Source organism: Salvelinus alpinus, chromosome 25 (genome assembly GCF_045679555.1).
Source record: "Salvelinus alpinus chromosome 25, SLU_Salpinus.1, whole genome shotgun sequence".
NCBI lineage: Eukaryota > Metazoa > Chordata > Actinopteri > Salmoniformes > Salmonidae > Salvelinus > Salvelinus alpinus.
In genome coordinates this window covers 40,045,444-40,059,499 of record NC_092110.1, presented here as the reverse complement: position 1 = coordinate 40,059,499, position 14,056 = coordinate 40,045,444, and the positions used below count along the sequence as shown (strand labels likewise).

The 14,056-nt window shown below is 43.9% G+C and overlaps 1 protein-coding gene across 2 annotated transcripts in view; it reads right to left on the bottom strand.

Moving 5' to 3' along the window:
• fndc4b (fibronectin type III domain containing 4b) overlaps positions 1-14,056 on the bottom strand; it is a 30,527-nt gene that overhangs the window by 7,076 nt on the left and 9,395 nt on the right. For both annotated transcript variants that reach the window (XM_071366743.1, XM_071366742.1), the window contains exons 3-6: positions 12,338-12,453; positions 6,947-7,048; positions 490-589; positions 198-287 (exon numbers count right to left, since the gene is read on the bottom strand). In XM_071366743.1, the coding sequence (XP_071222844.1) occupies positions 198-287; positions 490-589; positions 6,947-7,048; positions 12,338-12,453 (408 nt within the window). The remainder of the gene's footprint in view (positions 1-197; positions 288-489; positions 590-6,946; positions 7,049-12,337; positions 12,454-14,056) is intronic.

The following is a 14,056-nucleotide window of genomic DNA, read 5'->3' as shown; positions in this document are numbered from 1 at the left end:
GGACAGAGGGTTGAAGACAGAACAGAGAGGACAAGGGGTTGAAGACAGAACACACACACACACACACACACACACACACACACACACACACACACACACACACACACACACACACACACACACACACACACACACACACACACACACACACACACACACACACACACACACACACACAGAGAGAGAGAGAGACCAACCTGCCCAGAGTAGCAGTACAGTGGTGACGATGAGTAGTTCTCCAGTCTGCAGGTTAGGGGTCAGATCCATCCCTTCCATGGTCGGGTCATCTAGGTAGAGGGGGAAAAGTTACTGTTTGTGTATGCGTGTGTGTGTGCGTCCATGTGTGTGTGTGTGTGTTTGCATGTATGCGTCCGTGTGTGTGTGTGTGTGTGTGTGTGTGTGTGTGTGTGTGTGTGTGTGTGTGTGTGTGTGTGTGTGTGTGTGTGTGTGTGTGTGTGTGTGTGTGTGTGTGTGTGTGTGTGTGTCTACCGTCTATGCTTCCTATAGGGTAGTGATCAGTCTTCTCCAGGGTCCTGAAGTGGACAGTGTGACTGGGCTGGCTGTCTCCCTGAAGCCCTATGGACTGGACCTAAGAGATATAAAACACAATCAGACCTGCAACCCCCTCACGTGTTGAATGCAGGAATGAGGGAGAACTCGTGTGTTTTTTTGAAAAGTCTCTGAAAAAGTGTTCTAATTGAAAAAGTTTGGTTACTAGCTACCTTTTTTGAATTTGGATCCCATGATGTGGTTAGCATCAGGTGCTGGGACCGCTACTATCTGTCCAGGGATCCTGCTGACCAAGAGTCTAAAGAGCTGCTGGGCATAGCAGCTAGCCTAGCTGCTAACTAGCTATTAAGATAGCAAGGATTCCTTGACTGCTTGAACACAGCTTGCGCCGCGGTTAGCCCTTGTGGCTGTCTAAGTCCCTACTGTTTGTTGTTGTTTAGATTCTCTGGCAACGGCTCTGGTGAACATTCCTGCAGTCAACATGCCAATTGCACGCTTCCTCAAAACTTGAGACATTTGTTGGCATTGAGTTGTGTGACAAAACGGCACCCATTTTAGAGTGGCCATTTTATTGTCCCCCCCCAGCACAAGGTGCACCTGTGTAATGATCATCCTATTTAATCAGCTTCTTGATATGCCACACCTGTCAGGTGGAGGGATTATCTTGGCAAAAGAGAAGTGCTCACTAACAGGGATGTAAACACATTTGTGCACAACATTTGAGAGAAACAAGCTTATTGTGTGTGTAGAACATTTCTGTGATCTTTTATTTCAGCTCATGAAACATGGGACCAACACTTTATATGTTGTGTTTATATTTTTGTTCAGTGTAATATTGAGTTGCCCCCCTTTGCCCTCAGAACATCCTCAATTCATTGGGGCATGGACTCTACAAGGTGTCGAAAGCGTTCCACAGGGATGCTGGCCCATGTTGACTCCAATGATTCCAGCAGTTGTGTTAAGTTGGCCATTCTTGATAAACACAAGAAACTGTTGAGTGTGAAAAACCCAGCAGCGTTGCAGTTCTTGACACACTCAAACCAGTGTGCCTGGCACCTACCATACCTTGTTTAAAGGCACTTACATCTTGCCCAATTCACCCTCTGAATACACAATCCATGTCTCAGTTGTCTCAAGGCTTAAAAATCCTTCTTTAACCCGTCTCCTCCCCTTTCATCTACACTGATTGAAGTGGAATTAACAGGGGACATCAATAAGGGATCATAGCTTTCACCTGGATTCACCTGGTCAGTCTATGTCATGGAAATAGCAAGTCTTCCTAATGTTTTGTACACTCAGTGTACATATTTCATTGAAGTTGACAGGAAATGTATTACAAAACCTTTCGATATTGCATTGCAATGACTATTTCACTAACGTGTAAAACCTCAGAAGTGAAATGACAACATTGAACAGTGAACCATCATATTTTTATATAAAATATGTAATAATGAAAGAGAAGGATTGCTGTTTTGAATTTGGTCAAGTCACTGTAGGAGAGGTGGAACAACTATTGTAATCTATCAATAATGATCAGCCACCAGGTATAGACAACCTAGATGGGAAACTATTGAGAATGGTAGCAGGCTGTATTACCACCAGGTATAGACAAGCTAGATGGTAAACTATTGAGAATGGTAGCAGGCTGTATTACCACCAGGTATAGACAACCTTGATGGGAAACTATTGAGAATGGTAGCAGGCTGTATTACCACCAGGTATAGACAAGCTAGATGGTAAACTATTGAGAATGGTAGCAGGCTGTATTACCACCAGGTATAGACAACCTAGATGTGAAACTATTGAGAATGGTAGCAGGCTGTATTACCACCAGGTATAGACAACCTAGATGTGAAACTATTGAGAATGGTAGCAGGCTGTATTACCACCAGGTATAGACAAGCTAGATGGTAAACTATTGAGAATGGTAGCAGACTGTATTACCACCAGGTATAGACAACCTAGATGGTAAACTATTGAGAATGGTAGCAGACTGTATTACCACCAGGTATAGACAACCTAGATGGGAAACTATTGAGAATGGTAGCAGACTGTATTACCACCAGGTATAGACAACCTAGATGGGAAACTATTGAGAATGGTAGCAGGCTGTATTACCACCAGGTATAGACAAGCTAGATGGTAAACTATTGAGAATGGTAGCAGGCTGTATTACCACCAGGTATAGACAACCTAGATGGGAAACTATTGAGAATGGTAGCAGGCTGTATTAGCACCAGGTATAGACAACCTCGATGGGAAACTATTGAGAATGGTAGCAGACTGTATTACCACCAGGTATAGACAACCTAGATGTGAAACTATTGAGAATGGTAGCAGACTGTATTACCACCAGGTATAGACAACCTAGATGTGAAACTATTGAGAATGGTAGCAGGCTGTATTACCACCAGGTATAGACAACCTAGATGTGAAACTAATGAGAATGGTAGCAGGCTGTATTACCACCAGGTATAGACAACCTAGATGTGAAACTATGGAGAATGGTAGCAGGCTGTATTACCACCAGGTATAGACAACCTAGATGGGAAACTATTGAGAATGGTAGCAGACTGTATTAGCACCAGGTATAGACAACCTCGATGGGAAACTATGGAGAATGGTAGCAGGCTGTATTACCACCAGGTATAGACAACCTAGATGGGAAACTATTGAGAATGGTAGCAGACTGTATTACCACCAGGTATAGACAACCTAGATGTGAAACTATTGAGAATGGTAGCAGGCTGTATTACCACCAGGTATAGACAACCTAGATGTGAAACTATTGAGAATGGTAGCAGGCTGTATTACCACCAGGTATAGACAACCTAGATGTGAAACTATTGAGAATGGTAGCAGGCTGTATTACCACCAGGTATAGACAACCTAGATGGGAAACTATTGAGAATGGTAGCAGACTGTATTGCCACCAGGTATAGACAACCTAGATGGGAAACTATTGAGAATGGTAGCAGACTGTATTACCACCAGGTATAGACAACCTAGATGTGAAACTATTGAGAATGGTAGCAGACTGTATTACCACCAGGTATAGACAACCTAGATGGGAAACTATTGAGAATGGTAGCAGGCTGTATTACCACCAGGTATAGACAACCTAGATGGTAAACTATTGAGAATGGTAGCAGACTGTATTACCACCAGGTATAGACAACCTAGATGGGAAACTATTGAGAATGGTAGCAGACTGTATTACCACCAGGTATAGACAACCTAGATGGGAAACTATTGAGAATGGTAGCAGGCTGTATTACCACCAGGTATAGACAACCTAGATGGGAAACTATTGAGAATGGTAGCAGACTGTATTACCACCAGGTATAAGACAAACTCGATGGTAAACTATTGAGAATGGTAGCAGGCTGTATTACCACCAGGTATAGACAACCTAGATGGGAAACTATTGAGAATGGTAGCAGACTGTATTACCACCAGGTATAGACAACCTGGATGGGAAACTATAGAGAATGGTAGCAGACTGTATTACCACCAGGTATAGACAAGCTAGATGGGAAACTATTGAGAATGGTAGCAGACTGTATTACCACCAGGTATAGACAACCTAGATGGTAAACTATTGAGAATGGTAGCAGACTGTATTACCACCAGGTATAGACCACCTAGATGGGAAACTATTGAGAATGGTAGCAGGCTGTATTACCACCAGGTATAGACAAACTCGATGGGAAACTATGGAGAATGGTAGCAGGCTGTATTAGCACCCTTATTGTTTTAAGTCTAAAGAAGTGTGTGTGTCCACAGGCGTGGAAGGAAGCTAAAGTTATTACTATTATAAAAAATAGTAAAGCACCCTTTTCTGGCTCTAACAGACGACCAATCAGTTTGCTGCCTGTTCTTAGTCAACTGATAGAGAGGATTGTGTTCGACCAAATACAATGCTATTTTCCCAGAGGACAAGTTTACTACTGACTTTCAGCATACGTGTAGAGCAGGACACTCAACGTGTACTGCACCGACTCAGATGAGTGATAATTGGTTAAAATAAATGGGATTATAAGAGGATAGTTGGAGCTATATTGTTCGATTTCAGCGCAGCCTTTGATATTTTTGATCAGAAATTGTTATTGAAGAAACTCAATTGCTAGGGTTTTACATCACCTGGTTGGAGAGTTATTTATCCAACGAGAACCCAGAAAGTGTTCTTCCATGGAAGATTCTCCAACATCAGCTATGTACATTAGATCAGGGGTAGATGTCTATTTTTACAACTGCTCATTGGTCGAAAGCTAGAATGACTATGTACAGTATGCAGAGGATTCCACACTCTACATGTCAGCACCCAAAGCCAGTGAGCTCAATAAAATACTTAATAAGGAGTTACAGTCGGTATCAGAATGGGTGATTAATAATAAACTGGTTTTAAATACATCTAGAACTGAAAGACCTAAACCTCAACAGGAGTTGTGTATAAAGGGTGTGACCGTTGAGCAAGTTGAGGAAGTTAAACTCCTAGGTATAACATTGGATGGTCAGTTATCATGGTCAAGTCATATTGACAAAGTTGTTGTGAAGATGGGGAGAGGTATGTCTGTTATAACAAGATGTTCTGTGGGTTTTTTTTGACACCAAGATCAACTGTACTGGTGGTTCAGGCTCCCGTCTTGATGACTGTCTGGTAATATGGGCAGATGCAGCAAAGAAAGTCCTATCAAATCTGCAGCTGGTTAAAAACAGAGCAGCACGTCTTGTCCTTAACTGCACAATACAGAACTAACATCAACAACAGAACTTTCCTGGTTACTGTGGACAAGAGATTGACTACTTCTCCTAGTTTTTATGAGAAATATTACTCTGATGAAAATTTCACATTGTCTGCATAATCAAATATCTTTCAGCTCAGACACCCATACACACCCCACAAGACATGCCACCAGGGGTCTCTTCACAGTCCCTACAGTGCATTCGGAAAGTATTCAGACCCCTTGACGTTCTTAACATTTTGTTACGTTACAGCCTTATTCTAAAATGGATTTAAATGGTTTTTTCCCCCCTCATCAATCTACACACAATACCCCATAATGACATCACATTACCCCATAATGACATCACAATACCCCATAATGACAAAGCGAAAGCAGATTTTTTTTTTTTTTTTGCAAATGTATATAAAAAAAATGAAATATCACATTTACATAAGTATTCAGACCCTTTACTCAGTACTTTGTTGAAGCACCTTTGGCAGCGATTACAGCCTCGAGTCTTCTCGGGTATGACGCTACAAGCTTGGCACACCTGTATTTGGGGAGTTTCTCCCATTCTTCTCTGAAGATCCTCTCAAACTCTGTCAGGTTGAATGGGGAGCGTCGCTGCACATCTATTTTCAGGTCTCTCCAGAGATGTTCGATCGGGTCGAGTCCGGGTTCTGGCTGGGCCACTCAAGGACATTCAGAGACTGGCAAAAAATGTCTAAAAACCTGTTTTTGTTTTGCGGTATTTGTGTAGATTGATTAGAAAAAAGTATCTAATTAATCAATTTTAGAATTAAGCTGTAATGTAACAAAATGCGGAAAAAGTCAAGGGGTCTGAATACTTTTCCCTGACCTCTACCTCTAACCCCTGACCTCTACTTCTAACTCTTGACCTCTACCTCTACTCCCTGACCTCTAACCCCTGACCTCTACACTCTACCCCCTGACCTCTAACCCCTGACCTCTACCTCTAACTCCTGACCTCTAACCCCTGACCTCTACTTCTAACCCCTGACCTCTACCTCTAACCCCTGACCTCTAACCCCTGACCTCTACCCTCTACCCCCTGACCTCTAACCCCTGACCTCTACCCTCTGACCTCTACCTCTACTCCCTGACCTCTACTCCCTGACCTCTAACCCCTGACCTCTACCCTCTACCCCCTGACCTCTAACCCCTGACCTCTACCTCTAACTCCTACCTCTACCCCCTAACCTCTAACCCTGGCCTCTACCTCTAACCCCTGACCTCTACCTCTAACCCCTGACCTCTACCCTCTGACCTCTACCTCTACTCCCTGACCTCTAACCCCTGACCTCTACCCTCTACCCCCTGACCTCTAACCCCTGACCTCTACCTCTAACCCCTGACCTCTAACCCCTGACCTCTACCTCTACTCCCTGACCTCTAACCCCTGACCTCTACCCTCTACCCCCTGATCTCTAACCCCTGACCTCTACCCTCTACCTCCTGACCTCTAACCCCTGACCTCTACCTCTAACTCCTACCTCTACCCACTAACCTCTAACCCCTAACCTCTACCTCTAACCCCTGACCTCTACCTCTAACCTCTAACCCCTGACCTCTACCCCCTAACCTCTAACCCTGGCCTCTACCTCTAACCCCTGACCTCTACCTCTAACCCCTAACCTCTACATCTAACCCCTGACCTCTACCTCTACCCCCTGACCTCTAACCTGTACCTGTACGCTGTAGTGTGTGTCTTCATCCAGGTCCCACAACACACAAGCTCGACTTGACGAGTTCACCTCCCGAATGGAACGCTGCATCAGCCCGTCCTGCCTCTACACACACACACACACACACACACACACACACACACACACACACACACACACACACACACACACACACACACAAGCACACATACATTACCAGCCAGAGGTTTGGAAACACCTACTCATTCAAGGGTTTTTCTTTATTTTTACTATTTTCTACATTGTAGAATAATAGTGAAGACATCAAAACTATAAAATAACACATATGGAATCATGTAGTAACCAAAAAAGTGTTACATTTGAGATTTTTCACAGTAGCCACCCTTTGCCTTGATGACGGCTTTGCATACTCTTGGCATTCTCTCAACCAGCTTCATGAGTTAGTCACCTGGAATGCATTTCAATTAACAGGTGTGCCTTGTTAAAAGTGAATTTGTGGAATTTATTTCCTTCTTAATGCGTTTGAGCCAATCAGTTGTGTTGTAACAAGGTAGGGGTGGTATACAGAAGATAGCCCTATTTGGTAGAAGACCAAGTCCATATTATGGCACGAACAGCTCAAATAATCAAAGAGAAATGACAGTCCATCATTACTTTAAGACATGAAGGTCTGTCAATTCGGTTAATGTCAAGAACTTTGCAGTGCAGTCACAAAAACCATCAAGCGCTATGATGAAACTGGCTCTCATGAGAACCGCCACTGGAAAGGAAGACCCAGAGTTACCTCTGCTGCAGAGGATAAGTTCATTAGTGTTACCAGTCTCAGAAATTGCACCCCAAATAAATGTTGTACAGAGCTCAAGTAACAGACACATCTCAACATCAACTGTTCAGAGGAGACTGCGTGAATTAGGCCTTCATGTTCAAATTGCAAAGAAACCACTACTAAAGGACACCAATAAGAAGAAGAGACTTCCTTGGGCCAAGAAACAAGAGCAATGGACATTAGACCGGTGGAAATTTGTCCTTTGGTCTGAAGCCCAAATTGGTTCCAACCGCTGTGTCTTTGTGAGGCGCAGTGTGTGTGAAAAGAGGATCTCTGCATGTGTCGTCCCACCGTAAAGCATGGAGGAGGAGGTGTTATGGTGTGGGGGTGCTTTGCTGGTGACACGGTCTGTGATTTGTTTCGAATTCAAGGCACACTTAACCAGCATGGCTACCACAGCATTCTGCAGCAATACGCCATCCCATCTGGTTTGGGCTTAGTGGGACAATCATTTGTTTTTCAACAAGACAATGACCCAACACACCTCCAGGCTGTGTAAGGGCTATTTTACCAAGAAGGAAAGTGATGGAGTGCTGCATCAGATGACCTGGCCTCCACAAACCTCAACCAAGTTGAGATGGTTTGGAATGAGTCGGACCGCAGAGTGAAAGAAAAGCAGCCAACAAGTGCTCAGCATATGGGGCGGCAGGGTACCCTAGTGGTTAGCGCATTGAGCTAGTAACCGGAAGGTTGCAAGTTCAAATCCCCAAGCTGACAAGGTACAAATCTATCGTTTTGCCCTTGAACAAGGCAGTTAACCCACTGTTCCTAGGCCGTCATTGAAAATAAGAATTTGTTCTTAACTGACTTGCCTAGTTAAATAAAAAATATGTGGGAACTCCTTCATGATTGTTGGGAAAGCATTACAGGTGAAGCTGGTTGTGTCAGGGTTTACCAAAATTGGACCCAGAAGCAGACCAGGACAAGGTGAGTATGAAGATGGTGAGTATTTATTAATAAATGAGAACGTGGAGGTAGATAGTTCCAGGTGGTGGAGCGGGCAGCGGAGGTGTGTTGATGGGATTGGATAGGCAGATCCAAGGGATAAACAAAAACTGGCGACGAGCAGACAGGGATGGGATATGGGTTCCGGGTGAATGGCTGTAGACAGAACAAACGGAGGTAAGTTAAAGGCAAGCAAGACGTACAAAACAACATAACAAAACAAAACAAACTCTATCAACTGGAGGCTGGTTCGTGTGCACAACATACTGTTCATGGCTAACGATCCGGCAGGGAATGGATGTCAGGTCCGGGCTTAAGAAGAGGAGAGATGATGATCAGGACCAGGTGTGCAGATAGCTGATGGGATACAGGTGCGGGTAATCAGAACTCTCCCAACTGGCTAATTTTGCCCGGCAACCAGACATGGTGCGTTCCAGGACGCCGGAAAAAACACTCCAGGACAGAACACAGGCAAAAAACAGACTCAGGGAACGGGATTCGTGACAGGTTGAGAGAATGCCAAGCGTGTGCAAAGCTGTCATCAAGGAAAAGGGTGGCAATTTGAAGAATCTCAAATATAAAATATATTTTGATTTGTTAAACACTTTTTTTCTTCTTTTTGATACTGTCGCAAAGCTAACTAAAAAGCAGCATTCCCAAGAGAGGATGGCTTTCACTTCAGCAGCGATAAATTAATGACCTTCTTTGAGGAAAAGATCATGATCATTAGAAAGCAAATTACGGACTCCTCTTTAAATCTGCGTATTCCTCCAAAGCTCAGTTGTACTAAGTCTGCACAACTCTGCCAGGACCTAGGATCAAGGGAGACACGCAAATGTTTTAGTACTATATCTCTTGACACATTGATGAAAATAATCATGGCCTCTAAACCTTCAAGCTGCATACTGGACCCTATTCCAACTAAACTACTGAAAGAGCTGCTTCCTGTGCTTGGCCTTCCTATGTTGAACATAATAAACGGCTCTCTATCCACCGGATGTGTACCAAACTCACTAAAAGTGGCGGTAATAAAGCCTCTCTTGAAAAAGCTAAACCTTGACCCAGAAAATATAAAAAACTGTCGAATCTCCCATTCTTCTCAAAAATCTTTGAAAAAGCTGTTGCACAGCAACTCACTGCCTTCCTGAATGCTTCAGTCTGGTTGTAGACCCCATCATAGCACTGAGACTGCACGTGTGTAGGTGGTAAATGACCTTTTAATGGCGTCAGACTGAGGCTCTGCATCTATCCTCGTTTTCCTAGACCTTAATGCTGCTTTTGATACCATCGATCACCACATTCTTTTGGAGAGATTGGAAACCCAAATTGGTCTACACGGACAAGTTCTGGCCTGGTTTAGATCTTATCTGTCGGAAAGATATGTTTGTCTCTGTGGATGGTTTGTCCTCTGACAAATCAACTGTACATTTCGGTGTTCCTCAAGGCTCCGTTTTAAGACCACTATTGTTTTCTCTATATATTTTACCTCTTGGTGATGTCATTCGGAAACATGTTAACTTTCACTGCTATGCGGATGACACACAGCTGTATATTTCGAAGAAACATGGTGAAGCCCCAAAATTGCCCTACCTGGAAGCCTGTGTTTCAGACATAAAGAAAGAAGTGGATGGCGGAAAATGTTCTACTTTTAAACTCGGACAAAACAGAGATGCTAGTTCTAGGTCCCAAGAAACAAAGAGATATTCTGTTGGATCTGACAATTCATCTTGATGGTTGTACAGTCATCTCAAATAAAACTGTGAAGGACCTCTGTGTTTCTCTGGACCCTGATCTCTCTTTTGACGAACATATCAAGACTGTTTCAAGGACAGCTTTTTTCCATCTACGTAACATTGCAAAAATCAGAAACCTTCTGTCCAAAAATGAAGCAGAAAAATGTATCCATGCTTTTGTCACTTCTAGGTTAGACTACTGCAATGCTCTACTTTCCGGCTACCCGGATAAAGCACTAGATAAACTTCTGTTAGTGCTAAACACGGCTGCTAGAATCTTGACTAGAACCAACAAATTTGATCCTATTACTCCAGTGCTAGCCTCTCTACACTGGCTTCCTGTTAAGGTAAGGGCTGATTTCAAGGTTTTACTGCTAACCTACAAAGCATTACATAGGCTTGCTCCCACCTATCTCTCCGATTTGGTCCTGCCGTACATACCTACACGTACGCTACGGTCACAAGACACAGGCTTCCTTACTGTCCCTAGAGTTTCTAAGCAAACAGCTGGAGGCAGGGCTTTCTCCTATAGAGCTCCATTTTTATGGAATGGTCTGCCTATCCATGTGAGAGACGCAGACTCGGTCTCAACCTTTAAGTCTTTATTGAAGACTCATCTCTTCAGTAGGTCCTATGATTGAGTGTAGTCTGGCCCAGGAGTGTGAAGCTAAACGGAAGGGCACTGGAGCAACAATCCGCCCTTGCTGTCTCTGCCTGGCCGGTTCCTCTCTCTCCACTGGGATTCTCTGCCTCTAACCCTATTACAGGGGCTGAGTCACTTGCTTACTGGTACTCTTCCATGCCGTCCCTAGGAGGGGTGCGTCACTTGAGTGGGTTGAGTCACTGATGTGATCTTCCTGTCCGGGTTGGCGCCCCACCTTGGGTTGTGCCGTGGCGGAGATCTTTGTGGGCTATACTCGGCCTTGTCTCAGGATTGTAAGTTGGTGGTTGAAGATATCCCTCTAGTGGTGTGGGGGCTGTGCTTTGGAAAAGTGGGTGGGGTTATATCCTGCCTGTTTGGCCCTGTCCGGGGGTATCGTCAGACGGGGCCACAGTGTCTCCCGACCCCTCCTGTCTCAGCCTCCAGTATTTATGCTGCAGTAGTTTATGTGTCGGGGGGCTAGGGTCAGTCTGTTATATCTGGAGTATTTCTCCTGTCTTATCCGGTGTTCTGTGTGAATGTAAGTATGCTCTCTCTAATTCTCTCTCTTTCTCTCTTTCTTTCTTTCTTTCTCTCTCTCTGAGGACCTGAGCCCTAGGACCATGCCTCAGGACTAACTGGCCTGATGACTCCTTGCTGTCCCCTGTTCACCTGGCCGTGCTGCTTCTCCAGTTTCAACTGTTCTGCCTGCGGCTATGGAACCCTGACCTGTTCACCGGACATGTTACCTGTCCCAGACCTGCTGTTTTCAACTCTCTAGAGACAGCAGGAGCGGTAGAGATACTCTGAATTAACCAGCTATGAAAATCCAATTGACATTTACTCCTGAGGTGCTGACCTGTTGCTCCCTCTACAACCACTGTGATTATTGTTATTTGACCCTGCTGGTCATCTATGAACATTTGAACATCTTGGCCATGTTCTGTTATAATCTCCACCCGGCACAGCCAGAAGAGGACTGGCCATCCCTCATAGCCTAGTTCCTCTCTAGGTTTCTTCCTAGGTTCTGGCCTTTCTAGGGAGTTTTTCCTAGCCACCGTGCTTCTACACCTGCATTGCTTGCTGTTTGGGGTTTTAGGCTGGGTTTCTGTACAGCACTTTTAATTGATTGGTTACTACATGATTCCATATGTGTTATTTCATCGTTTTGATGTCTTCACTATTATTCTACAATTTAGAAAATATTAAAAATAAAGAAAATGTTTGACCGGTTAGTGTATATTATATATGTTTGTCGTATTATCTCCTACCTGTTGTGAGATGACGTATCCGATGACAGTGTCTCCCTGTGGTACACTCCAGGTGATGATGGCAGAGTCTGATCTCAGCTGACTTACCGATACGTTGACCGGAGCCACCGGCACTGCTGTTACGACACAGAAATAACTGATATATTACACACGTTTTACCACGGCATTGTTGAATACTCATTTCTGATTGGCTTGAAGGGCATTCTAGAGTGTGCATAATTACATTAAAACATCCCAGGACAAATGTCTCCCCTGACCAATCACAAAGCAGGACCCATCAGGACATCCTGAATATTCAACAGTCTGGTATGACATTCTGTAGGCTCGGCCCTAATATATGTCCTCTCTGTCAACTCCGGCCAACACGGCAGGTAGTCTAGTGGTTAGAGCGTTGGGCCAGTAAACGAAAGGTTGCTGGATCGAATCCCTGAGATGACAAGGTCAAAATCTCTAGTTCTGCCCTGAACAAGGCAGTTAACCCACTGTTCCCCGGTAGGCTGTCATTGCAAATAAGAATTTGTTCTTAACTGACTTGCCTAGTTAAATAAAGGTTACATTTTTTTTAAGAAAGTCAAATGGCACAAGACGATGCCTAAGGGTCAGTATGCCCTTCCCCCTCTGAGGGGCCACAATGTCTCTGTTACAGTATCCAGAGGACTGACTATTGAATGTGTCTCTGTTACAGTATCCAGAGGACTGACTATTGAATATGTCTCTGTTACAGTATCCAGAGGACTGACTATTGAATGTGTCTCTGTTACAGTATCCAGAGGACTGACTATTGAATGTGTCTCTGTTACAGTATCCAGAGGACTGACTATTGAATGTGTCTCTGTTACAGTATCCAGAGGACTGACTATTGAATGTGTCTCTGTTACAGTATCCAGAGGACTGACTATTGAATGTGTCTCTGTTACAGTATCCAGAGGACTGACTATTGAATGTGTCTCTGTTACAGTATCCAGAGGACTGACTACTGAATGTGTCTCTGTTACAGTATCCAGAGGACTGACTATTGAATGTGTCTCTGTTACAGAATCCAGAGGACTGACTATTGAATGTGTCTCTGTTACAGAATCCAGAGGACTGACTATTGAATGTGTCTCTGTTACAGTATCCAGAGGACTGACTATTGAATATGTCTCTGTTACAGTATCCAGAGGACTGACTATTGAATGTGTCTCTGTTACAGTATCCAGAGGACTGACTATTGAATGTGTCTCTGTTACAGTATCCAGAGGACTGACTATTGAATGTGTCTCTGTTACAGTATCCAGAGGACTGACTATTGAATGTGTCTCTGTTACAGTATCCAGAGGACTGACTATTGAATGTGTCTCTGTTACAGTATCCAGAGGACTGACTATTGAATGTGTCTCTGTTACAGTATCCAGAGGACTGACTATTGAATGTGTCTCTGTTACAGTATCCAGAGGACTGACTATTGAATGTGTCTCTGTTACAGAATCCAGAGGACTGACTATTGAATGTGTCTCTGTTACAGAATCCAGAGGACTGACTATTGAATGTGTCTCTGTTACAGTATCCAGAGGACTGACTATTGAATGTGTCTCTGTTACAGTATCCAGAGGACTGACTATTGAATGTGTCTCTGTTTCAGTATCCAGAGGACTGACTATTGAATGTGTCTCTGTTTCAGTATCCAGAGGACTGACTATTGAATGTGTCTCTGTTACAGTGTCCAGAGGACTGACTATT